This window comes from Varroa jacobsoni, unplaced genomic scaffold (assembly GCF_002532875.2).
Source record: "Varroa jacobsoni isolate VJ856 unplaced genomic scaffold, vjacob_1.0 scaffold_233, whole genome shotgun sequence".
Taxonomy (NCBI): domain Eukaryota; kingdom Metazoa; phylum Arthropoda; class Arachnida; order Mesostigmata; family Varroidae; genus Varroa; species Varroa jacobsoni.
In genome coordinates, this window is record NW_019213135.1 from 191,530 (window position 1) to 218,791 (window position 27,262).

General features: G+C 39.7%; 2 protein-coding genes across 4 annotated transcripts in view; one reads left to right on the forward strand and one right to left on the reverse strand.

The window, feature by feature from the left end:
- The first annotated feature begins 7,855 nt into the window (after positions 1-7,855).
- Positions 7,856-14,952, forward strand: LOC111273878 (uncharacterized). 2 transcript variants are annotated; one of them, XM_022855887.2, is made up of 5 exons: positions 7,856-9,164; positions 9,494-9,571; positions 10,551-11,397; positions 11,658-11,840; positions 12,164-14,952. In XM_022855887.2, the coding sequence occupies exons 2-5, from the start codon at positions 9,519-9,521 to the stop codon at positions 12,983-12,985; spliced, it is 1,905 nt and encodes a 634-aa protein (XP_022711622.1). In that variant the 5' UTR covers positions 7,856-9,164; positions 9,494-9,518; the 3' UTR covers positions 12,986-14,952. The 2 variants fall into 2 exon arrangements, with proteins under 2 accessions (XP_022711622.1, XP_022711621.1); XM_022855886.2 differs by having other exon boundaries at positions 9,506-9,571.
- A 5,000-nt stretch (positions 14,953-19,952) lies between these two features.
- Positions 19,953-27,262, reverse strand: part of LOC111273876 (uncharacterized) — a 78,262-nt gene continuing 70,952 nt past the window's right edge. For both annotated transcript variants that reach the window (XM_086973655.1, XM_086973654.1), the window contains one exon: positions 19,953-24,353. In XM_086973655.1, coding sequence (XP_086829781.1) covers positions 24,210-24,353 — 144 coding nt within the window. In that variant the 3' untranslated portion in view covers positions 19,953-24,209. The remainder of the gene's footprint in view (positions 24,354-27,262) is intronic.

The window sequence follows — 27,262 nt, forward strand, 5'->3', positions numbered from 1 at the left end:
TATGAAAGGAAGATGTGAACTAAAATGCTGCCAATGCGCAAACTGTGTGTAAGAAAAAACAAGTTTGTTGACGTGACTATATTATGTTGTTAGGTATCATCATAATAAGACAGTGTAGGTCTTATTTTCCGCACAAATTCGGAAGTTATTCGTTCTCGGAGATGATAATGGCACTGGACGTAAGTGAAGTATAATTATGTCTTATGCTCACTCCTTTTTCCCCGCCGATCACAAGCGCCATTTCTACTTTTTCTACCCATGCAAAGTGCTCCACGCTAAGTTGTGCGACAGCGGAGTAGAATAAGAAGCAATCGTCAGTTTAGTTCATCTTATTATCCTCTACGTTATTTGCCTTAGGAATTAGAGATGTCTTCTGTTGTAGCACAGTGACGAACGGAGTGAAAAAATGAGTCAATAAAACTTGTTAATACCATAAGAGCAAATTAAGCTATCACTAAGTATGTTACAATTTGTCGTGCGAGGTAACGAAATAGGCACCCACAGGATGACTAATATGGATGGATTAAATTAGAGTAACGACTGAGGCAACAGCACGTTTCAGAAACCAAGATAATGACATCAGTTTCTAAATTCTGACTGAAATTGCTCATATACATACAATGTCCTGTTTGCTGTGGACAACGGCCGGGTTCGTTTGCTGTAGAGTTCGGAAGAAACAAAGAACCCGAATTTGACTGAATTTGGATTCGAGTTAAGCAGAGGTCGTCCAAATATAAATCGCGTTATGAATAAAGGCTGTTTAGCTGCCGTCTGACGTGCCGACGTGACCGGCACAGATGATTGCCGTCAGATGACTGCTTATCATTAAAATGGGTGCAATAGAATAAAACTAATAACGATGAGCTGTAACGGAAGCGCTCCTCTTTACCCCAAACGACGTAACTGACAGCGAGCTGTGCCTATTGAACACGCCTCTATTTCGACGTAACCAACGGATTTTGTTGTTCTTCCTTCATTTCTTCGGATGTATGAAAGCGGCACAAAAAACAACTGCGAATCAGTGTATTGGTTGAGTTATTATCATGATTATACCGTTGTTATTATTATCAGTATCGTCATCGTGATTCCCTGTAATAAGCAAGCTTAGCCGTCGAGTAATTGCAAATCCTTAGTAATTTATTATGTCTTTATTTTTCTGCTGTCCTTTCGTTCTTTGTAGAATAGAAAGTGTTAAAACACGTCGAAACAGGAAAAATGCTCGTCATTTGCAAAAGTGTTCGTCTAAAGCATGGCCTTTATATAATGACTACTATGACTAGTTAGTGCTGCTGCCGTTACCACCTCAAAAATATTATACAATTTTGATTTGTCTTTACGTGCAAAGCCTCCTTTTCATTTCGTTGATGACCAGATCTATACTTATTATATATAAACGATATCCACAAAAGCTATTGTGAAAACTATATATATATACATAGTTAGGCTTAACGTATCAATTCTTACTATTATATGAGGAACAATTATCCTCTGACAGCTCTCTAATTATTGAAGTTATTATTCTATCCTACGGCTCATAATCTCCAATTCTTTGCAACCTTAGTGTAGGCATGGCTGTGTTTATTAATCGAAGCTTATTCAGTTTTGTTTCGATGTTGACGAAATGGCCTGTTCACATATACCAGGATAAGAACAAAGGTACGAAACGGCAATGTGTGAATCCTTCGGATGCGGCTAGACAAGGACAAACATTTAAAAAAGAAGCAGGGCTGTAAATAAGCTTAGGTAACACTTTATGCTTCAACTTGAACAACTATACAAAATTGGATATAATCGAATTTTAAATCTTACAAGCATTGAACAGAAAGTACCGGACGTAAAAGTAAGAACATTTATTTAGTTTGAGTATTATTGTACTTATGTCTCGTGATATATTACATGTTCCAAATTGCTCCCTATCGCAACATAGGTAATGTTGCCCATTGAGCAAACAGTAATGTTCAGATTCTTTAGCCCTTATGAAGATTATAGCCATTGTTGAATAAATGAATTTGATTTTTAAACGTACGCTAATATTTACTTTAGACATTACGAAGGACGAACAAGTTCTTATATAGCTCAGATTCCCTAACATGCATTTCACCTCTTACTCTACTTGACCCAATTTTACTGCTGGTGTTCTAACACCAGCTATGTAACCACGTAGATTTAATTGAGACGGTAGCTGGCAAACACTCTGTATGACTCCTAACATGTGGAAAGCATGAAAGCTTCCAATGGCTCGATTTAGCTGATCGAATATCCTTCGTGCACTTCTCCAAGCTTGAGAACATCAGGCCGTTATTGAATGCAGGAAAGCAGCTAAGGTTTGAAGCCTTCGTATATATGAACACAGAAGTATAAACTGATAAACATGATATAAAAGATTACAACTACTCTATATCTGGTAATAAAATTGGACTAGAGGTTTACTGACAACTAATAGAGAAAGGGGAGATGAAACAATTTTCGGGAAAAGTTCGTAGTTTGCCACGACAACTAGAAAGCCGTATGCCTACAACCGGTATATATATAATTTTTTTAGTGCATAAATCCCATTATCACACAGAAATAGATCGGGAGAATAAACGGATTGAAACCAAAGTTGAAGAATAATTGGCTCTCTCCAGGATGTACCTGAGGCACAGCGCTGTGTTCAGTTAACCAAATTACCTGTTCTAGACTGCCGTGCCAACGCCCCATGAGTCTCTGTTGGAACTTTGTAGAAGATAGCAAACTGCATTGTTTTATTTTCGGCGAACGTTTCGTTGTAGTAGATGCCTTTGATGTATGTTGCATGTAGTACCACCACTTTACGTACGAACCTACTCGACACTGCCACCAGACTCGAATTCTCTCCTTGGAAACACCATTCTCTGGCCTGATACAGCAAAGATTGAACCATGTCTCGTTTATGGCGATCGTATGCTCCAGGTGGGTTTTCTTTTATAGCTTAAAATTTCGCAAATCACTGAAATACACCGCACGCGCTTCCAACTGGCCCGAAGTTAATTTACGGAGAGCCTTTTTTACTCAGTTCTCGCATTTTCAGACACGCTACGAGTGGAATGCTAGTTTTGGCCGACAGGACCCTTAGACTCCAAGCTCTGCGTTTGTAAAAAGCCTTCTTTATGTAGGTAGTGCGTTCTTGTGCTTCAAGTCCTCACATCTGGTCACCTTCTCATAGGCCTTTAACAATCTAATCCCCGTTCTTGAAGCGCTTGCACCACTCATCTATTGTACTTTCGCTTGAGGCCTTATCTTCAATCAGTTTCGGTGGTGCGGTCTTCGAGAAACAAAAACTTTATTAATAAGCGTTGATTTTCGAGACTAAATGGTGTTTTTCTTTTGTGAACTAATATCTCCTAGAGAAAACTCAATAAATTTCCACTCACAAGTTCCCTGAAAATCGTCTGCCGACGGTGCACAATTCAAAGGTTATTCTGTTTCACAGTCCGTTGAATTCGCTTAGAATAGCCTAAAATGTATATCCTAATTTAAACATCAGCAATAAACAGCTGGTAGCAGTTACTAAGTGTTACGTCTAAGACTGTAAACGTAGAAAGCCAACTCGCATACGAAATATATAGATATATGGATATTTATGTATATATATATATGGACCGCAGGTAGGGTTACGTCGACTACTAATGATATCAGGCGAAGAACTCAGTAATTTAATAAAACTAAAGAAAGAAGGCTTCTCATTGTTTCTAATTGATTCCAAATTAGGCGAGTTAAATATTCTATATATACATAAAAATATGAAAGGACCGCATGAGATACTTCTGCGTACTTTTGAAGGTCTTTTGGCTGACTTTTCGAGGTCTCAGCCACTGACACATTCACAAGTTGCATTTTGTTTGAGAAAAGAGGAACAGTAACAATATGCGGATGAAATACAATCATGACTATCTGCATAGTAGAGCATATGTCACCAATACTGCTCTGCCCGGATGATCCGTTATACCGATCAAATCCTGAAAATATCTTTCGAAAATAATCACATGTGACTACAATACGTTGCTAAAATACAATGCCACACTTTTATTTGACATATATAGGCATGAACGCATTCCTAATAATCAAGTTTTATTCTGAAGCCACTTAGTTCGTTTATTTTCTTTGTAAAATTAGCATCGACGTTATCCGTTTTCATATTTGCTCGAGATGAGTAATCCATAAGTCCCACTTCATAGTGGTCCATGTAGCCTCCAACGTAAATTATTTCAATGCAATAAGTTCTATTGAGTGCATTTTTTTCAGTTTGCTTTCGAAAATGCCGCTTTGTGACAGACAGGACAATGGTAAAAACATGAGATCGTTATTTTGCCCTTTTATCGGTTAAAAAAAATTTAAAAATGAAGAAAATTTGCTTAACTCTCCCTTTCGAGATTTAGTTAGAAACTAGTAATGCAAATTGCACTACATTTCTGACCAGCTTGCATCTAGAAAACTGTAATTTTGTAAAAGAAACAGAGTGGCCTATACAGCTTTTGTTCCACAGGGTTTCTTTTTCGGTGTATTAGTGGCTCTGGATTATCTCGAAAACTGCATGGTAGATTTTTATCTTTTCTTTGTGTAGGCTTAAACCGAGAGAAGACTTTGTCGAAAAACTGATATAGGTGACGAAGTCTATTTTCATACTCAAGACTGCAGCGAATGGCTAAGCAACAATGTCCGTGCATGTCAAACAGAACCCACGCGCCCATGCGTGATAAGACTCCCTGGCAGTGGCAGCTGTATGACGAGCTAGACAGACTCAGTACATTATAAAAATTGCATAATAAAGCTAGCTGAGATGTTGGCAAATTCAAAGTGCGTGATTATTGACAGAAAAAAAAACCCTACATTATCTGTCCTTGTAGCCGGGTGAGCCTGGATGCTAACGAAAACTTTATTTTTGGGTAGTTCCCCAGTAAACACGACTTAGCATAAAACAGCTGAAGTTACTATAACCTTCGTAGAGATCATATAGCTACGTTATCACACTATGTTCTTATCAGCTAAATTGCTGATTACACATTAGATTAGCAAATAAATATGCTTTATTCTTTGGGTAATAATGTCTCGAGAAATACAATATAATAAGGTCAGTCTTTATATAGGTGCTCAGTAACGTAAACTTCTTAAGGAAAATCAGTTCAACACATGACTCAAAGTTACGTTACGCGATGACTGACGTCACCCTAGACCAAACCTTTTTGACTCGCATCCCATAACGGTTAACCAAATCACGCCTTTCAACGTGCCTCAAGTACTTCAAAATTTTGCACTGCACTCGTACACTTCTGGAGTTAAAAGAGCTATTGTGGGTCTAGATTTCATTAACATCGTCTTAATCGTCGGAGCCTCTAGCGGGAGGTAATGAAGGGAAAGGTAACGATTGCACACAGCGGTAGTAATGGAATTCAGCTGGAAATCGAATAGTAACCGACAGGATCGCCTTTTTGTACCAAGATGAATTGATCTCACGGTTTTGCAGAAGCCCAAACGTGTGAAAGGCAATCATTCACCTAACGCTGGTGAGGCGACCCCGTGCACATGGCTACATCCACGACATCGCCAGTCAGCTCCCAAAAAAAAATAGCTTTGCGATCCAACAGCAGTGGCAGCAGCTGCAGATCGGTTACCAGACAGGCAGTTATACCGCTCGTCGATTCCGTCTGCGCATCGGGACCTACACTTTCTGCTTCGTGCCGAGCGCACGACGACGATCGATCATTGCTCCTGCCGCTTAAAAAAAACGAGTGCGTGAATGAAAGGGGGCGCTCCAATCACACGTTCATTCTTGCCTTTCCTACCAGGCAGAAGCTGCGCTGGTGGCGCCATGGAGCGTGGAGTCGCCAGCTTCGTGTAGCGCAATCTCACATCTACTCCGCGAGTACGACGAGCTGCTGTGATTGCAGCCGATTTTAGGATCCGTCGAAGAGACTAGCATTAGTGGAGCCGGTATTTTTGTGCTGCGGGATGTTGAGCCCCAATCGAAAACCACGATGTAAAGGAATCCTCAAGATATTTTACTGTGTGATAGATGGCGGTTAGTATGAGTCGTCGGTATGACAAGAGCCCTTTGTGGTGCGTGCGGGCTTTGAGGCTCGATTTGCCGAGTGTGGCCGGTGCTCATCTAGGCTAAACCGCGGACCAGCTGAATTTGCGTCTTGAGATCACAAGTCGATTTTTTTGCTGACACGGCGTCCGCTTGCTCAGATGCTTGTTAATCGAACAGGATCTCCTAAGCGGTGACAGCGACAGGCCAGCACAGCGGAGTTTACGTGAGCTTCATTACTTTGGTAACTGTGAAACCGGCAAGGATACCTAAGGATTGCTGAGCTGTTCGTGAGCAATGCGAGGGGTCGGGAGTAATTGTCCCGGTTAAATGTATTGTAGGTCTTGAGTTTTGCATGGTGATGGTGGTGGTGTTCGCTAAAAGGAAACGCTGCTAAGGGGGGTTGATTACATTTTCTGGATGTGTGCGTGTGCAGCCCGTCGGGCGGTTTGTAGGAAAGGATATAACACTTCACCATTAAGGTACTGTGTTTGCGTACACTCTTTCGACAGAGATTTCCACGTTGTCACGACCACAGTCTTTAAGTAGCCACATTGATGTTGTTGCTGATGACGATGATGACAGTGACAAACAACTATGAGGGCATATAGCGTGTGCCGTGAGGGGTGATACGGAATGGAGAAGATTATATGTGCGTGCGTAAAGGGCTTAATTTATGTTCTAAGCCAAAGTTAGCTTAGTTCCTGTTATATTAGCTGATATGCTAACTCCAGGTTAGTGTATGAAGAAAGGAATTCAAATGCTATTACATATCGATTTAATGTGTAGCAAACATTTTGTGCGTATGTAATAAACTGTGCTCTGATCCCATTTCGTTTTGTCCAAACACATGATGTATTGTATGCGTTCACTTAGAGAGTTAATGTTGTCAACATGGTGGCCGTTTTACTGTCCTACTTTTCGGCAAAGCGCGTTTCTAACAGGGGAGAATTGCCTATTTGGCTTTGCACTGTCACCCGTGTATGGCATCAACGTCGTGCAGTACAATCATGGCAACAGTTCACAAAATGCATCGTGACTTCATACTACCGTTATGTACTTGAACCATATAGTCATTGAAAAATGCCGTTCAGCCACCTACTCAGGACATTGTTGAAGATCGCTGTCTGTCCATTTCTCCGAGAAACATAAACTTATGCAGGTGTTGTAGATGCTATCTGCTATAAATCCTATTGATATTAAAAAAAAAAAAAACTACGCAGTATGTAAGTGAAACGCGATGCATAATCGCATGGTGCGACTCTGTAGTCAAATGAGATATTCATCATCCACCACCCCCTTAAATGTTTAATGAAGCATTATATTTACAATTTATATGGAAATCATGAACCAGGAAAGTCAAGTTATAGAAAGGATACGTTATATAACGTCGCTCCTAGAAGTTATACTTGGGGTTGCGGCAGCATTTTCATAGCTATACTTTGCTTTTTGCTGTCATCAACGATTGGTTTGTTTAAATAAGAAAAATAAGTCGCACTTACGGCAGCTGTAACGTGGCATATTACATTAGCGACACGTATTAAATCTCTATTATATTTGAGACCTTTAGATAGATCAACGACACTACAAAGGCAAGGCAAGCTTGATTCAAACATCAGGGAAGGGACCAATTCCTGTGAGAGTTCGCTATTAGAACGGGTTTTATTTTGCTCTCTACTCTATTTCAACGTGTCGACGAAATTAAGCAGGATATTTTGTAAAGTAGCAGAGTTTTCGCCAAAATAGGAACAGCAAATTTTAAATCAAACGATTTTAAAGCTCTTAAGTTTATTTAAATTAAGTTATGTTTTTCTCGAATCTTGAAACAAAGACATTGCTCACTTTCGAATTTGTTATATTCTACAAGGACATAGTCAGAATTGCTTTGAATTATTATTATCCAAATGCCTTATTTGGATATATTGATGATTCGGTAAATGGGGTAGGAATATGGTGATATTAACATTAATTTTATTATCACAAAATGTTAACAATGTCGTGCTCAACCACCCTCCGTCTGTGTGAACGTACTTATAGGTACTTCTTTATTCAAATTTTACGGTCACTAATGTTGCCTGGCACAGTTTTAGAAGATTGGAGAAATGTATTTTTCATATGCACTGTCTATATTAAGGTTCTTTGTTTCTGAATGTTTTCAAGAGTCCTTCTCTCGTAGTGCATTAAGGAATTAGTTATTTCAATCACTATGTGCTTTTTATGTAATTATTGCGCTTAAAAAATTACCAACGTTTCGGTGTGGTTATTTGAATGCGATTTGTTAAAATGCGCTTTGTGGTTGTTTTTACTTCAAACACAAGAAGCATCAACAGATCATAGCCAGTGCTTCACGAGGGTCTTTTTCGTCCACTATCCAAACGCTCCATAAAACATTCATGATAAGGAAGCATGTTAAATAAAAGTTGAAATTAAGTCCACAACAAAGGGTTTTGTCGGTAGCCGATACTAGAGAGGGGACTTCATTGGTCAGTCTAACTCAATGTAATGTTTTGTCAACAATTTCAGGAAATGCCAGCTTCAGGCAGAAGCGAGAAATAGTCAAAAACACGAGTTACAAACGCCGAGCATTCTGCGTTGAACAACAACAAATTGCATGACGTTTTTTTTATTTAACTGATTGCATGCACTGTCCTACCTGCATGTGTCGTCCATATATTCCCTTATACCGCTGTATATTAGCCCCACTGGCAATGCTACTTGCATCTGTCCTATTCTAAAATTTGTTTTCGAATTTGGAAGACAGTTTAATACTTTAATTGAAATTTTCTGCAACGAATGTGTCACAAGGAGATAGATGTAGAAGAATAGTGTGCTATCTCTAGTTGAAAAAGAGGATTATATACACACGCATGCCGCTCAAAAGGAAGCAACATGACAATTCCTTTGTCCTTGATTGACGTGTACATACTGTTTGCGTTTTTTTTCCAGCGGTGTGCATTGCCCAGCCAGACAGGGGCAGCCCACGCAGTAAATGCTCGGGAGGACTCATCCCAGCATCCACCTCGGCATCGGCTTGTACACGAGCTTTATGCGCTACTGCCTCTTCGACGTCAACCTTATCCACGTTTATTTCCCCATTGAGTGACCGCGGTGAATACAGGTAAATACATAGATATGTTATAATTTCAATGATCTCTGCAATTGCTGATGATTTCCTATGAAATTTATACTGGAATAGAAAAACGCATTGAGAAGTCTGACGTAATGCTTCACAAGGACATAGGCGAGGGAAAGTTCTAACCTTTTTTCAGATTCATTGAGTTTATTCTCTATTCATAACGAAATTTGTGAAATTTGCTGTAGCACAAGTTCGCATACTAAATCTTATTTCTGGATATCACGTATACGCGTCACGTGTTGATTAAAGAAGCCTAAGAAGGAGTTTTCGTTGATTAACTGCGTTTTACCTGCTGTTTTGACCGAATACAGGTATCTTTGCAGGATATGCGGATTCATGGCTAAACGTCGCAAGCAAGCTCTAGAACATCAATACAAACATCTTGAAAAGTAAGTTTTGTATATCCTTGCAGTGAGATCTATAGGTTCATTCACTTTATCACGCAGATTAATGAGAAAGTTATGTCCTTTGTAACTGTCTCATTTTTAGCTTTAGGAGCGTACCCTATCTTGAATATTGCATCCGAAATAGGACGATGGTGTACTTTCGACGAGTAATTCTTGTAAAAATGTTGCTATTATAGTTTAATATGCGAGCTAACTAGCTTTATACGTCGCCTGGCTATTAGTTATTTTAACATTGGAAGCTGTTAACGTCCATTAGATTCTTTTCGAAGGTTTGCCGAAAGGTAACATGTAAGCCCAAAAGCAGCCATAACAATCGTTGCACAGAAAATCAGGCTCGCCCGTCAGAGAAGCTGACAAGTTATACGTTATCCCATTTTAATACAGTGCTTTTGCTATTTTGGGAAAAGAGGCGCACATTTACAAAACATGTAATAAAGTTATAATAAAACAGAGCGTCACAGCTGTATTTCACTGCGTTTCATGTGACTCTGTAAGAATGTGCGCCGTGCAGAAGTTCTATTAATTTCTATTGGTGACAGGCTGACGTTTGCTTTATTGTACAGTGAAAACATCCTGCTTCTTGGGCGACTTGGCTAAAGGCAGTTTTCGACGCGAGGGCGTTAACTACTAATCATTCGCTGGTACAAAAATTTCTCGCAGGGAACTGTGGATTGGAAAACGCTCGGACCCTAAGTCGTTTTTGGGCTATTATTTGACAGCCGGAATATTTACGGAACCTCAGTGACTACTGGTTTCATGTCTGAGGAGATTAGTTGTCTTCTGTATCATATTCTATGTGCTCAATAACTCTTCATGGGTAAAATGGTAACGAATAAATCTCATTCGTACGGATTCTTTAAGCGGTTACATATTCGAGCGGGAATGATCATCTCCGTACGATGAAGCAGTCGGCTGAGTCGATATATTTACAGCGACTACCTTGAATGCAAATCTGTTTCAGCTATCCATACCAATGCAGTAAGTGTGACTACGGAACTGTACGGAGCTTCAATCTTAAACGCCACTATGGCCGTATTCACTCGATTGTAGCGACGGATGTTTCCGACGACGAGAACACGGGTGAGACGGACACAGGTGGTCGAGGTTCCGATTTGAAGCAAACGGAATACCACCCACATCATCATCACCACCATCACCATTCTCAGCTCCAACAGCAGCAGGCACAGCCACAGGCATACATTAAACAACGTGATCAAGAGCAAAGGCCAGCAGAGCATCAACAGCAGCTGCAACAGCAAACTCAGCTCGAACAGCAGTATCGTCGTTGCGCGCTTGTCGAGTCATCATCGGAGCAGGAACATCATCATCGTTATCAGCAACAGCAGGAGCAACAACAACAACAACAGCATGAACAACAAGAAGTGCGTAGGCGTGATCAACTTGCGCCACAACACAGGCAGCAGGTCAACTCAGCGGCAGAACATCCTGTAAACACTGACGCCTCCGATCTCACAACAGATAACTGCACGGCTATAGCGACCGAAGTGACAAGCAGTCATAGCGGGTGCAGCAACAACAAGACCCAGCTATCAGCTACGGACAGTCGTTGCATTATTTGTACTCCGAATACGACACCTCCAATTGTTCCAGTGGCAACCCAGTCCGTTGTGTCGACACAATTAGATATTTCTGGCAGATGTCGGCCTTCGCCACAGGTGACCATATCTCTTACAGCCGGTACCGTGGCGACGGTTACCACAACTACTAGAATCGGTATCGTTGCTCAGCAGTCGCAAATATTTACTTCAACGCCTGTTACCGCATTCGGGACTCCCCCGACTGCCAAGGTAAGCATGTTGAAAGTTCAAACGAAATATCATACCGCAAGTACTAAGGAAATCGCAATTCTGTAGGGGACCTAGTTGTCCTAGTTAAAGTTTGTAAAAAGCAAAACTTGAAACTGTTACATTATGATGTAGTGCGATAAACTTCTTCTTCAGGAACCGTCGATTGCATGATTCGCTTCTACGGGGCAAATAAATTTGCTTAGTAGAAAGCAAAAATAATGTTTTTGTTAAACATCATTTTGCTGTGCCATTTTTTGCAGAGACCTCTGCTCGTTGCTGTTCCTGGCGTCGGAGCAATAGCTCCATCAGTGGGAGGTGCGAGCACAAATCTGTCTTCGGCAATTCCATTCGCGGCCCAAGCTCTTCAAGAACTAAGCAGAGCGCCCCGTCTCGGCGTGTTCACGCAGCAGTCGCAACAGCAGCACCAAATAGAATCTCACCAGGTGTGAACTGTTACCTTTGAAGGCCGCATTATAAACAGGCGTTCCACCGTTTACCAATCACTAATCATTTCTCAAATAGTAGAGTAAAACAAAGCAAGCCGACCGGGAACCTTTTGAATGCTGCAGTCAAGGACATAATCTATTTGTTTTCGCCTTACAAAATTTCTTATTCGAATTATATTAAAACACAATGTCATCGGCGGTTTTATGATCGGTAGCTAAATCAGACAATTTAACACGGATTGGATGGACTTCTAGATCACTAAAGAAAACTTCGGAACTCCATTTAAACTAAGGCCCCCAACAATTTGTAATTTTTTCAGGCTTTGCTTAGCCAGCCAGTAGGACGTGATCAGTCGAATTCTTTAATGGTCGCCGAGTACTCGCGACCTCTTTGCAGTACACCAACATTGTTACGAACGATGACGCCTGTTGGGTATGCATCGGCTATTAGTGCTGGAGGGGATTCCGGACTCTTCACATCCATTATAGACGAGCCTCCAGAAACAGATGGCCCTGAGGAAATTATCGAAGAACAACAGCATCCGCATCAAAAACAGCTCTCACCGATGTCCACTGCCAACTCCGGTAACATTCAAACAACCTCAACTTGTGCAAATGTATCCGAATTCACTCCACAAAGCAGCAGAGAATTTCTCGATGACCCTAACACAATTATGCAACAACGTTTGCGGAGTGTATGCCCTCCTGAAGAACGGGGAGAACGACTCAGTCCTCCTACGGGGGCTGCCAGACGCAAATTTCGACTGCCATATCAGTTTGCTTCAGGAGCAGCATTAGCAGCAGCCACTTCAGGTGGATGCAACCCTTGCAGCAGCAGAGTCTCACCGGATTTATCATCATCTCGAAATCTCAGAACGGCAATATTCAAATCTAACCGGAGCGTCCGGCGTCATTCGATGAATCTCGCGGAAGGCAGTGAGCCCAGGGAGATTCAGAACAGGCGCATTCAGAACAGGCGTGACAGGAGAAGAAGCAAAAAACGTCCCACAACTGCGCGTGCTGTTAATGAAGAGAGTTCTTCCTGTTCAGAAGGTGGGGGCACACGTCACGAGGAAACCACTAGCGACAGTGACTGCCTCGTTATCGAAGAAGCGACTTCGGACATGGACGATATGTCATAGTCATAGCCGCTTCGTTAAGTAATCGAGGATCGATCTAATTATAATATATTATAACTGCTGGTCTCGAAACTCGAAAAGACTGCACAGATGTAAAATATTTAGGCTTACAGTCGATTATAAATCTACGCATATAAATATATATATATTGTTTATTGTTGGCGAGAAATAGGTGTTGGAGCTTCTAAAATGCTAATGAGTGCATGGAGAAACTTAAACATCGTTCTTGTTAATAATGACGATCACGTGCTCAAGTGTTCGATGTTTCCAAAGAGAATGTTTACAAAAACAAACAAATATGAGCCAAGCAAAGTCACAAGTGTTTACACTTGATTTATGTTTATCGTTGCTGCTATTCTAAAGCACATAGTCCATGGCCACCTCGTGCATTAAACGCTAACTCTTCTCTCAAGCATTAATCAAATCAATGCCAAAGCTTGACAATGGCCTGTTTATAGGCTTTGTAGAACGATTTCTACGGAGATGTTCTGCATATCGTGCAAGTATATAAAATATCTATCGAGCCAATATTAATTGAAAGGAACTAAATAATATGAAACTATTTTTGCGTACGTCTTCCGCATATAGAACTTACACAAGTACACATCGTGGTGACCACTTAGGTATGCGTTATGTTAATGCTAAGTCAGCGCGTCTTGTCGAACGCAATGCCGCCAGCCTACTACGAAAAATAGAAAATACCGCAACTCAATATATATATACATATATATATATATATATATATATATATCAGGATGTGTATTATTGGATAATTGGTGTTTCAACATGGATGTGCGTGTTAAGCGTGAAGCCTACACTTCAAGTGATTTTAAGCAATATTCGTTGTCTGTACTACGTACGCTACTATAAAATACGTTGTTGAAGGAATGATGAGTAACTACTTTCGTCGACTATTGTGGTCAGTATTGTAACGGTTGGTCCTCGACTGACCTGCCAACCCATATGACCTTCGGTGGCCGCCAAAACACAATCCGTCCACAGGCTTGTAGCAATATGGATGGTTCAAACCACCTCATATTCAGCCTGTAACACGCAACAATGCGATTCCATCCTGTGATCTTGATGAGGCTTCGACCTCATCGTTAGTCTACGATAACGTGATATATTTAAATTGATCGGTAATATCATTCACTATGGTTATTCTGGCGGTATACATATGTACTCATATATTTGTTATAATCTATTATTAAGTTATTTATGATATTTTTGTCAACGATAAAAATGTGATACAGTGCCATATATTTTTGCTGGCTCAAGGCGAGGTATACATTGAAAATGAATTCTCTAAATTGTTGAAATATTGTAATATCGATCTCAATATGTATGCTACAATCTTCAGGCTTGTCCGAGTGTGTCAATAGTACCTGAGGTTCGAGCTGTAACTTAAGACATTATGTAAATATGAAGCTGAGCGGGAACCAGCCTCATGGCTAAGTAATGCGTCCTAGCTAGACTGCCCATTGATTCGTGTACGAGGTTAAAACTATTATTTGATTACAACTGACGAGTGTTACGCATTCAACACACAATTATATACAAAGTAAACCAAGTTGACGTTTCTACAATCTTGTTGGCGTGAACTAATAGTTTCCTGGGGGGTGCCGGTGCTAGATGACGACACGATGATGGATCAATTTATGAGAAATCGTACGTACTGACCATCCGACGCAAAGCCTCAGACACCCTAGTGACGGGGGAGAAAATGAACACACAGATATCAACTACTCAGTTAATGATCTATGATGCTCTAATGGCCGCTGTATTCTGTTGTGACCGACGTCGAGTGCAGTGAATATCACGGAAGGTGAAATAAAGTGATTGCATTATTAACATAATGTTTTGTAACGTAACTTAGTAGGTAGATAGGAGAGTTCGAAAAGGGAAGATGTATCGCAGTAATAATAAAGGAAATTACGAGACCGATAGAACGATAAACGGTCTCTACTGGAGTTTTTAAGTTTTGCTTTTTTGAGGAAACTTTTTGTAAACGCTGAAATCTAGTATCGACTATTTCACTGTTTCAATACTAACGCCTGGGGCGAAACAGAGATTAATTTAAGGTATAGTTCGAGTGTAATGATCTTCGCGCTGATCAGGCTTATTGTTACAATTATGTTTGGAACTCGTAAAACGGGCAACGTAATCGATATCGTCCTAATCGCTACTCCAAGAAAAACTTAAGACGACAGCATTGATCTTCCTGTGAAGGTCGCGGCGCTAGCTTTGAAGTTGCCCTTTCAGGGTATCTTTATAATGGCGACGGACCGATATCAAAATATGTACGAGTTAAAAAAAAATTAGGGTGTTTAGCTATAGTTGTATTAGAAAACGACAAAGACGATATGTATATCGAAGCTCACGAACTCAAAATGGCTATCATACATCTGTTAAGTGTCTCGGAAAAGTAAGAACGCATTTTAAATTAACGTAACATACTTAAACGTAAATAAACGTGATTAAGGCGCTGCACAAACAATAATTTTCTTTTTTATGAACACTTTCTTTTACCGTCCATTGGACGTTTCGAGAAAGATACACAACCATCGTTTTAACGAATTCCTTTTTAACTCGGTGTAGAAATCATAAGGATCTTTTTTGCAATTTTTAAGAACCTCTAGATAGGTACATCTTGCCCTGCCCTGCTGCTTACTCTTTTCGTCATGTTTACTCCGGTCACCATTCTGACATTTACGACAATTGGCGAATATATAATGTTTAAATAATATGTTCTAAGTTATTAAAGAGTATCCACAGCGATAGGGTGCTGGTAATTTAGAAAACGCCGCCGTTGTCATCTGTTCAATAGGCTGCAGCACGCATCGCCTCATTTGTCAAAAGATTTCAAAGAACGAACAAACTGAACACATGCTTGACATGACTCCTTTCAGTTCCTTAAGTTCCTTAAATCGACGGTAGCGAAAGATTTCAGTAAGCGGAGATCGTCCTAAGCGGATATTGTGGCTCGATCGTAGGGAAAGGAATAAGACGGTCCCTACCCAAGATCTTGTGCATGAAGCTTAAGAAAGCGTGTATTCTGAGGTGCCTCAAAAGAAGAATCAAACCTCTATTCATCTGTGTAAACATGGTAAGTATTATTAGATGAGTATTCCTTGAAAACTATACAGCGTGAGCCATGTTGACAGTAGTACATAAGCTTTATGTCGACATAATCCATACCTATCTTTACTGTAACATGAATGTTCATCGAACACTCGATATGGGAAAGCTTACGGTCCTATGATAAAGTATCGAGGGCTGATGAACTAAATAAGTATTTAACTCTCTGTTTTTTTATATACAGTGTTTGTTGTAGGCCTTTGCTATTTATTTATGCCTAGTCAATACAAAGTACCCAGGTCTTACAACGTTTAATCGACTTTCGTTGTAAGAGATATCTTCGAGCTCCTTATTCTTACGTTGGGATTACTAGTTTTTTGAACATGAAAAGTTTGCCTCAAGGTTTACTAAGTTGTTTATATTACGACTCTGAATTGACTTGTCTGGTAAGTTATTACAGGGCAGAATGGACGACAAAAGCCTCGTCCTCAAGCCGTCGGATCAATAATAGCATTAGTTATGCCCTGCCTTTAAAGATTATATGCTTAGTCAGCGAACAGCTAATTTATGAGCGGTACAGAGTTTGGTAGTCTATTAAATATCCAATACGTTCCAAATGTAGCACAATTTTAAGATAAAGCAGTGTAAATTATCTATGACGACATTTCCTATGATATGCTTTTTTTAATATTCATTTACGCTGACAATGTATTTGACAAATCAAAATCCAACATAGGGTTGGAGTTAGCGTATTTAAGTGTTGTTTACTTCGTGAAGCAGAAGACGGTTGAAAAATGTACGACCCACGTTTGTACTACATCTGACATTTTTAGTTCATAATCGTGATTTCTTTGATACTTACCATAGCAGTAGCTCCAGATATTTCCTCAATGGATACCACACACACTTTTTCCTCTGTTCATCTATATGGTTATCCTTTTGTTATCCTCTAATAATAACGTCTATTCGCAATTTTGGTGCCGCTCGTTATGTAAACAGATCATCAATGCAAGTTTGAATAGCAGTAAATTAAGTTGATAACATATTTAATAATTTATTTTTTGTATATTTGAATAAATCTAGAGAAAACACAGGGCGTGCTGGTTCCGTCATACAACGCACGTATATCAGATATGCTAGTAGCGCAAATTAGAGCTCTATAAAATAGACTTAAATGCTACTTCCCACATCAACGAATCTATGAACACTCTTGCGCAATCTTCTATCGTCTTTAACCTAGCGCTCAATAATTTTATGCAAATTGTATATTGCCACCTGAATCAAGTTCAAGGTCTTGAGGGAATGGTCTTGTCCGGTACAGGGGCCGAATGCATTATACAGATAATAAGGGCTAATAGTGTTGTAAGCCTCGTCCTAATATCTTTGGCTATTACGTTATCGATAAGCTTCAAGCTCCAATTCGACTCCTACTGCAAAGCCACCTAATAAAAAAATCCAGATGCAGGCTCATTTTGTTCAGAGTTGGCGTGCGCGAGTGTTTGTAACGCATCACGGGTCTACTCCAGGGCATTTGAATAAACCCTTGCTAGAAGGATTATGCAAGGTTTGTGCTGTAGGTACGTATTTGATTTGCCATTATCCACAACGATTGATACGTAGATGCTGATTACTACGCTATGGGTGCCCAGGAACATTTATCATCCATGGAAAGTGTTTTGTACAAGTTTCAAAGGGCTCACCGCTTGATAAATGTTCGCGTGACCGAAGGTCAAACATTTTTGTCAAACAATGACAGTTATTTCAAATGATTATGTAATTATGATGTACTTGTTACGTGTCAACTGTGCAGTCTATGGAACACTGTTTTTTTTAGGTAGAGAAGCAGTGTATCGCATGGGCTAATAACGCTCTACATGTAAGGCCAAATTTCCAAATTTCAAGTGAGATTCCCGCTTAAAAACGTTTTCCACTAGTTGTACGTACATGCTGCACCTTGTAATATGATTAGAGTGCATATTTAGCTCTGTTAATGAATACAGATATGTTACATTATTTAAAATACATATATTCATTAGATATCGACTCTATTTGATCACTATATTGGAACACAAAGGCAGGACCAAATGTAGAACTCGTAACATTTAGTTATGTAGATACTTACTTGAGCGGAATTTTTGCGTGCAAAATTATGCAAATTCGATCAGTTGTACAGCAATACTTAAGAGTTGATCTTTAGTTTTTAGTAGTTGAAATCATTCTCAGTATTTCCAGATTTCCGCTATACTAACCCTTTGCAACAACAATCGAAGTACCAGTGTCTTCTTACCTCTGGCACCCACATCTATATGGGGTAACCTCGCATAGTCTTAGTGTCGAGTTCGAAATCGGTAGAAAACCTAACCCTATCGTGTAAACTAACTTGGTTATTAAAGAGATTTTCGATGAACAATTTTTATAATTACTGTTTTTCTAAAATCTCAGTTGCTTTCATTATTATTTTTGTCTCTTAGTTGATTTTTGTTTATCACTTTATACTTCTACGATTTTATACAAACTTATGCATTATTTCTCTTTTTTAGAATCTCAAAATTAACCTTTTGTGGAAATGGTACATTCACCTTCGCCCGAACTTGAGATACGATTTGTCATCGCGGCGATGACAGGTTTATAGAATAAAACAAGCTTCTAGTCTAAAAAGTCAGCTATCAGCAAATGTCAAATTGGTAAAGAAACGAAGATGAAAATATACATGCATGTTGTTACTGAAGCGCTCAAAGTAATTTCATTAAAGTTAACCATTTTAAAGGATTGGATAAGTTTCAAATAAAAAAAAAAACATTGAAAATATGTCATTTTGTAGAACGTTATGGCCAAATAAGTTACCTCATTCTACGGCATTCATCACTACGATTGTCTCAAATAAATTGCTCAAAAAACCATGCCTGGCTGGTTTTGCTTACTGGTCAGCTTTCGTTCACTCCTGATGATGAATGAAATGTATATACATATTTACTCTATTGGTATTTGTCGTCATCGTACTTACATTGATTGTGAAAAAACTATATTTTCAAGATTAACTAGTCATTTTTCGTTTAAGTCAGAAGTGCCGGAGTAGGTCTGTACTAGTTGAAGGTAGCTTGATAGATTCAAATATGATAATTTTATTTTATTATAACTGATTCCAGTTCGACAGGCCATCTCTAAAAGAAAAAACTTGTTAGACGGGCTTGTACTTTTTGGTTATAGAGCATGTGAAACAAATTTTCTGAATAGCTTCTACAGCGTTTTAACTTTGGCGAAAAATTGGTGTTGCAAATCGATATCTTTTTCATCCGACATCTTATCCTTCATGTTTTCCGTCTGGGGTAAATGTCCACCTTGGAGTCTGAAAATACAGTTCAATTCGAGGTACAGCCGAGGACGCGGGCAATGCATTGGTAATGGCGGGAAACAAAGAGCTCTCCGACTGTACATTACACTTAGCTATTAACAAACGAAAACGTTCGAAAAGCGAGGTTGTAAACAAGAAGTGTTTTTGTCTTTAAACAACCTAATACATATGTGATATTACCTGAGAATACTGTACCGTCATACGGAGGCTGCTTCGAAACAGCTGTTTGCAGCTGTCAGGAAGATTATAACTTACTTAATGTTTTTGGATGGATCGAACAGTAGAATTTTCGACAATAAGGCATCGTATAACATAGCCTCTACTAGTAGAATAGCCCTTTTTTTCTAGTCGTTTTAAGTTCATAAGTGTTTCATCGATGGCGTGGTCGCGATGGTGTTACATGTACTTTGCTTAATCAGATATGTCGTGCAGTGTATGCCCGTAACGTACTGCATCGATCCGAATGCAGTACGTTACGGATATGCTTCACCTGAAATACAGCTTTAAACTTTGGACAAAGCATTAACTACTACTGCCGGGTGACTGAACACACTCTTCTTTAAGTAAATTTATTGTGGAAATTCGGAAGCGACCGGTGAGATCCGTCGGCGTATGTTTTTACGTACCATTTGAAAATTGACCACAAAACGATTACACACTAAAATTAACACCGCATGTTACTAGGAGATGTTTGTGCTTTAAAACGACACAAAGCACATTTGAGACTAAGTTCTCGGATACGCCCACCGAGCTATCTACAGGCCAATAGCTACACAGTCGCTAACATGTGTACGTGAATGTTGAAAAGGCTTAGCTAAAATTCCAACTCCAATCTAGATCGTGGCAAAATGCATAGTACCACAGGCCTGTTTGTTCTATTCAAGCACGTATATACCGTATAGATACAATCTATACCGATATTATCTTTTAATTTTTGTTGTATGTGGTATATTATATTGGGTCGGACATGCACTGAACATAAGATAAAATACGCAGATTGATGTTTGTATTTCTCAATAATGTAGTTATTATATATTTAGTCGTATTACTAATTTTCAGTCTTGAAATTGTCGTTATTCATCGACATTGCAACCACCTCCATTTTGCTCCATAACATGGACTTGTGTCCACAGACTAATAGATCAAACATTGTTTTTTGCCTTTGCTGTTTTAGTTACTATTATCTTCGTTATCCGTACGATATATTCATTATTATTAATATTATTACAATTGTGGATATGAGGAGAGAATTTCGCGTCGTTATTTCGGGTACAAATATGGGTGAAAGAAAAAAAAATTTTGAATGGGAGTAGTGCTAACGACCACGTCAGACCGCGGTGTGGATCACAAGGCCGGTGCGTTTGTGTTTTAATGCCATTCACAACACTTGCTTAGACGTTGTCAAGCTAATTGCCATTGACAGCAGTCATGCCCCGAGCTTTTCTCCGCTCTACAATGATATTCCTTATGGAACGGTGCTACTGTTGTTATAACGATAGCGAAAAATAACTGACACAAAGGTGAGCTTAACATGCCATTTTATTTCATCGATTTCTCTCTTCGACAGCATTCTTGGGCACGACTGTATCTCTTGCTTATATATATATATATATATATATATATATATATATATACGTGCTTTTAAATATTTACCCTTCTGCTCTCCTGCGCAACTTTCTTAATCGAATACTTACCTGTTTGTATCCGCTATTGATTGTACTATTGATGACGATGGTAACTGATGTCTCAAGTTTGAGTCACGACGATGTCTGTACGCCTTTGCAATGTTGTGACAATGGCACCTATGGCAAAAGCGATCTGATATTGAAGATTCCATAGCCACGGCTCTGATATACAATAAAACCTATAACTAAATATGCTGCCGTTTCCTACTGCCGTTTTACTTTGTTAATTCAGTTCTTCATCGTTAATTGCGTGGTAATATGAATTATCGCAAACCGATTAAAATTCTTCTGTAAGTTCCGTCCATTTTCTGATTCTGATTTTCTGACCAATAATTTCCGGAAAGGTCAGGCGCTCCTTTTGCTGTTACGATAGCACAGTTAGCGCTAATACGTCAATAAAAACGTGAAAAGTTTGTTTACAATCTCATCGGTCTTCCATGTACGTGTCATTTGTCTAACCAATATTTGAATCAATGAAGTGCGGGGAAATGGGGAACTTAGCAGTACTGCACTTTTTTTTGCACCGTCAACCTACTACTTCGTTTGCCCTACAGGATACTACCAGGAGCGATCTCCGGGAACGGCTTCGCTCAAAAGACGATGATAACAGGTACGATGTGGACAATACGCAATTCTCAAAAACGAGTGGCTGAGGAACATTTTAGATACTTAGTGTATTATCGAACACGATACTTTTTTTTTTTTACTGGGTCATTCTACACAGCTACACAACAACAACAACGACGACGACGCACCTATTCTTTGACTTATCTGCTTTATATCCTGTTTCGATTAGTTACCAGTGTCGTCCACGCAGGGAAACATTTCGCAAGATGTTGCCGTTACGCCGTCTTTTCAGTCGACCGGGGCGTCAATAGTTCATCCGTGACATTTTGTGGCACAGTCAAAGTTTAGTTGTTTTATAGAATAGCCAGAATTGTCGTGCTATCTCCTACAAGCTTCTCTTTTATATTTACGTTTTTCGTGCTCAACTGCTGAACCAGACAGACACGATCATTCCCATTTTGAGGACAACACTAGCCAGCCGCAGGGCACTCTGCCTCGCCATGCTGTGCTCACTCATCCGTCAGTTCTTCAATGATCAATCACTCAGTGCTTTCAAGCGATGCCGAACAGAAACAATCTCATTCGCATGATGTTGCCTGTATTTCCTGAGGGCACCTGAAAACAGCCTCTGCTGTTTCAACGCCCTTAAAACTGCTGGTGATACTGCCATTGTTAGCGAATAGCAATATTTGACTATTCGACGGGTACGAGGTTGGCTTCTTCCATCTGAGTAATGTTTGTTGTTGTGGTTTATAATGGCTAATTACGTATTATATCCATGTTCACATATGATATGCGCGCCGTTTTTTGTAACAATAGGCCTATAACTAATCAACACTGTATGTTTTTCACGAACTTCCATTTATGTCTTTCAGCAAACTGGGTGTTACAGACGGACAGGCAAGATGGGCTGTCATACCTACACAACAAAAGTGCTTCTTTTATCACTATTATTTATTATCTTCAGAACAATCGTCATTTCTGCCTGTCCGTTTCTATATTTTGACTCACATGCTTCATTACTCTAGCTCATTCGGTCATCGATATTATGGCACCCTGCATATATTATATAATAATATATCATTATATTAGCTTGTTGTTGCTAGTTTTCTATATAGCCGTGGTTGCTGTCAGCCATTTATGTCATATTATAGAGAGCTCTTTTCAATTCATCCGTTTTTTGTCAATATAATAGCTATATATCATATAACATGAACTTGTTGTACGCGTGATATTAATAAGGGCTGATATCGGCCAAAGGCAACTGAGAGAATCCAGTTTGTACGGAAACAAATTCTATTCTACAGCCTCTACGTGTGGTGCCAGATGTCGCTTTCGTATCATTATTATCGTATATATATTTAATATATAGCATACTATTCTTGCCGCCGACCTTAGGAACACTGGCCCGTATGTGTATGTTTGCATCTGGAGTCAACTTGTGACTTTTTTTTTAGCTTTTGAGGTCAGCCACGATCTATACGATAGCTATGCGGTATAGCCAGTGGAACAGGTTTCGGTAAATGAACTTAGGGGATTAAACGGGATCTTTTGCTGGTAAAATTGTGTTCGTTTCTACTCCACTCATTGGAGCTGTAGAAAAAGTATGACAATAACCACACGCTGTCCTCCACACACGTGCACGTGATCCTCATCATCTCTCGCTTATCTTGGAAACATTCTAGTTGTCGAAACGATGGTACCGACCTGCGCGAGGTGCGCTGTTGCATCTATTTCGGACCGAAGGAGTAAATTATTCTCAGTGCACAATAAATGTAAGCAAATTGTGAATCCTTTCAGGTGACGAGCGTTCTAGCTAGGATAGTTAGCGGAACTCCTGAGTATGTCCTGCATTCATCAGAAACACCTTAGTTTCGTGCCACCGAAAACACTACTGAATACCCAGATAGTTAAAAAAACGTTCTTGCAGAAACAGTAACTGAAGATAATTAAATTCAAAATCGATGATGTTTATCGTTCGTTCCTACTTCTAGCTAACGTTGACACTTCCAAGCCATACGTAAACGATGTGCCCAATGGTGATCTTATCTTTGCACATTCAGTATCAGGTCGGGCTGAATCACACAGAATGAGTAAAGAATATGCGTGTGAGATAAAGTGAAGGTGAGCTTACCATACTGTACTATATTAACTCTGTGGGTGGCACTTTTGAGATAACCTTTTTAGGCTACAATAGCCTATGTAATTGTGTTGGAATCGATTTTAGAGATTATTAGCGGTTTGATATTGACGGATGCTTTCAGCATCGAAGCTTGAGCTAGAAACTTTTTTTTGGTTAGTGTTAATATTTCGTTTCGCTACTGGCCTCGGTTACCAGTTAATAAATTTGCTATGTATTGCTTGAGGTACAAAGCTTCATGGCGTCCAGTCTACTGGGAAGCACACGCGGATTATACCAGCCGATGGCGATGTAGATGAAATAGTTATCAAGGTGGCAAGGTCGATGGACGCGGATGGATGGATTTATAGCGATTTGTGTCTGGCGTTAGTTGTAAATGAGAATCGGCTATATAAAGTACGACCTTTACATAACACAGCAACAAAATCCAAAGGGAAAACCAGTGTTACGCGCTTCCCTGAGCAGGGGTACTTTGCTTGCCAGAGTTTGCAATAATGGTTTAGCTGGAAGCGTCGATGCGTTAGACGTTGGCTCCAATTTACCTTGTAGCTGAAATCCAGACAGAGTAAAATATCAAGAAAAGTCAACAACCGTTTGTACATTGCGTATATTTCAAAGACGGCCTTGAATTTGTTTTCCATCTGCTACAAAAACTAAGTCGTCTTTTTCTATTAACAATAGCGTTTATTGCGGCCGATCTGTTCAGTCTGTATCTTTAGCTTAAACAAGGTAGGCAAGTCAAATTTATCCAACGTTAGTTTAGCAATAGCTCAGATTGAAATTAAAAAATAAACTGTTTTTAAGTCAAGCGTTTAATAGTCGTTGAACGCTTCGGAGATTCGGTCGCATACGCTGAACAATTGTATAGCGTCATGCCACGAAAAAAAATTGTTGAGTAAAAGCTGCTGCTGCTGCTGCACAATTGCAGATAACCGCAATGGATACGCCTAACAGTTAATAATTTGTTGAGGACATAGTATTTGCTTAACGACCTCCAAAAAATAGATTAGGCCAACAATTTTGCAAATACCCAACTTTGTTTTTTAAATCCTTGTAGCAGTCCTGATTGCACAGTGTCAGTCAGATGATACGGCAGCTTTCTTTTGAACTTGCAGGCCCATTTGGAGCCTTAATCAAGGTCTAAGTTCGACAGAAGGTTTTTTGGCCGTTCTTGGATCGTGTGCGGAGCGCCAAGGCTAAATATGCTACCCTGTTTCGTTTAAAATACTAACTAATATATTTTTAGAGTTTTTCAAAATGTAAATGGTAAAAAAAAACTAGGCGCAGTTCGCGCCACTGGAGATTTTCCTTGGCTAAGATTCTAATGGTGGGTATGTATAGGTTATACAAGGTCTGTATAAGTATATAGTTAGCTAGGTGTGCCCTTTGTACGTTATCAAGCCTTCGTTGACCTATAAGCAGACGAAATCACAGCCTGGTTGATCTGCCATAATGTCGCCTGTGCGGAAGTTGTATTTTCAAAGGTAACGTGAACATAAATTGCAAAAACTAGTACATTGAGTTACATAGCACTATCACTTGAGAAGTTAAGGTAAAGTGGGGCTGAATGGACTAGCTTTTTTCAAGCATACATGAAATCGGCTGTCGGCGAGGACAATTTTATGGACAAATCGCAAGAACTAGCTGGCCTCAAAAAGGAACTCAGCTTAATAGGAAGTGTCACAATGGACTAATTTATCGTAGTTTCGCATGCGTTATTACCAGCTACGGGTACCATGTCATTTCCCTGAAAACACATTGACGACTTTATCGCTGTAGCGCATCGTTTGGACGGACGGAACAATATTAGCGACATGTCCACCAAACTGATAGTCATCATCCTAGATCAGAATCCAGGCACTGAATAATCACCTCGTATGATTCGTAATTCGTAATTACGTACATTCGTATGACAGTTTTGCAGCCGGCTTCAGAAAACGATGCCCAGTTCTTGCTGCTCGTCCCCTTTTTTCGAACCAAACGTCACTCGTGGCTGTTCCGGCGCCCATGGATATTCAAAAGCCGGATCTGTCGTAGACGGATCATGGCCGTTAACCTGCTTGATTTCCTAGTAAATGATTAAATAGCATCGCCTTTTCCAGCTATAGTCACAGCCTTTCTAAAAAGAAAAATGTCTGCTTAGTTTTGCCGTAGCTAGCAGCTGCCGTACCAGCACGAAGTCAATAGTAGCCCACAAAACCCCATTTCGTGAGCCCACTATGTGGGCCCACGGTGTAGATGGCATCGATGATGCCACATAATAGAAGACGCTTTAACGATAACACTTGTATATTTTTTGCCCGTGGTACAGGTTGTTTTTAATGATACTGTAAGGCAAATTTCGATATGGATCGTTAGGTGATTATGCCGTTTGCCGCAATCTATCGTTTTTATAGGTACAACCTAATCATTATAAAATCGTTTGGGAAACTATTAAAATTCGCTAACTTTATTGCTAAATGAACACTTGCATACAGCATTGCACGATGTCTGTTTGATTCGTGCATCCTGAAAGGAAGCGCAATCCTGGGTAGCTTGGTTAGAGGCTTAAAATAGAGAAGAGAAAGCAAATCGATTCGAACTTGGCGATTTCCTAGTTACATGAACGGTACATTCGTTTTTTTCTTTATTTCTGAATCCTTATAGACGAGTATTCATACGTTATATCTATATACAACGTAAGAGGAAAGGGCGACGTTGTAGCATCGTGGTCAACGTGGATCAACCAAATGGTCGTACTATAAAACGATTCTGCTTTATGCATACGCACTACGATGTATTCAATAGTGGTAAATATTCTCTAAGCATTACATTACCCTACAGTACGACCGGTGAAAACAGCTCCCCGTCGAAATGTTATTTTACCACGATTGGTGGGAAAAGAGTATCGAGTAAGCACCAACTATAATCGGTTAGCGTATACAAAATTTATGAAAGGTGGGAAAGTAAATCTACCTTGGAAATGATTCACGGCACAATAAAGTTATATAGAACAATCGCACGCCCGTTCCGATCCTGTTTTTCTCGGCGAACATTCTGATTCATCCGATAGCCACTAACGACAGAACAGGAAACAGAAGCGAAGCACGTAACATACCCGCGCACACATTTGAAAATCGCGCTACAGACAGACCTCAGATCTACTGCGACTAGTACTGTGAGTGTTTTGCTAGCAGTTCTTATAGCGTGAACTCGTAGTTATTTATTTAATGCATCAACTATATGCTTTCGAAGTAATTCCTTCCTAATTCACCAGTACAAGAAGCATTCACCCCACAAGAGATCACATTACGTCAGTGAGAAAGAAGTTGGACCAATACTTTTACATTTCCAAGCCACACCTTTGTTTATTAACAAGAACGATCGTTGATTTATGCAATGGCCATCCTTCAGCAACATGAGTCCCCGTCTACCGTATCTATTCTAGAAATCTATCTAATGTGCTCCACGCCTGTATA

Coding starts and splice junctions, on each gene's coding strand:
- LOC111273878 (XM_022855887.2), top strand. CDS start 9,519: ATGGCTAAACGTCGCAAGCAAGCTCTAGAACATCAATACAAACATCTT. Junction 9,572..10,550: donor CAATACAAACATCTTGAAAA/GTAAGTTTTGTA, acceptor AATCTGTTTCAG/CTATCCATACCAATGCAGTA. Junction 11,841..12,163: donor ACCAAATAGAATCTCACCAG/GTGTGAACTGTT, acceptor TAATTTTTTCAG/GCTTTGCTTAGCCAGCCAGT.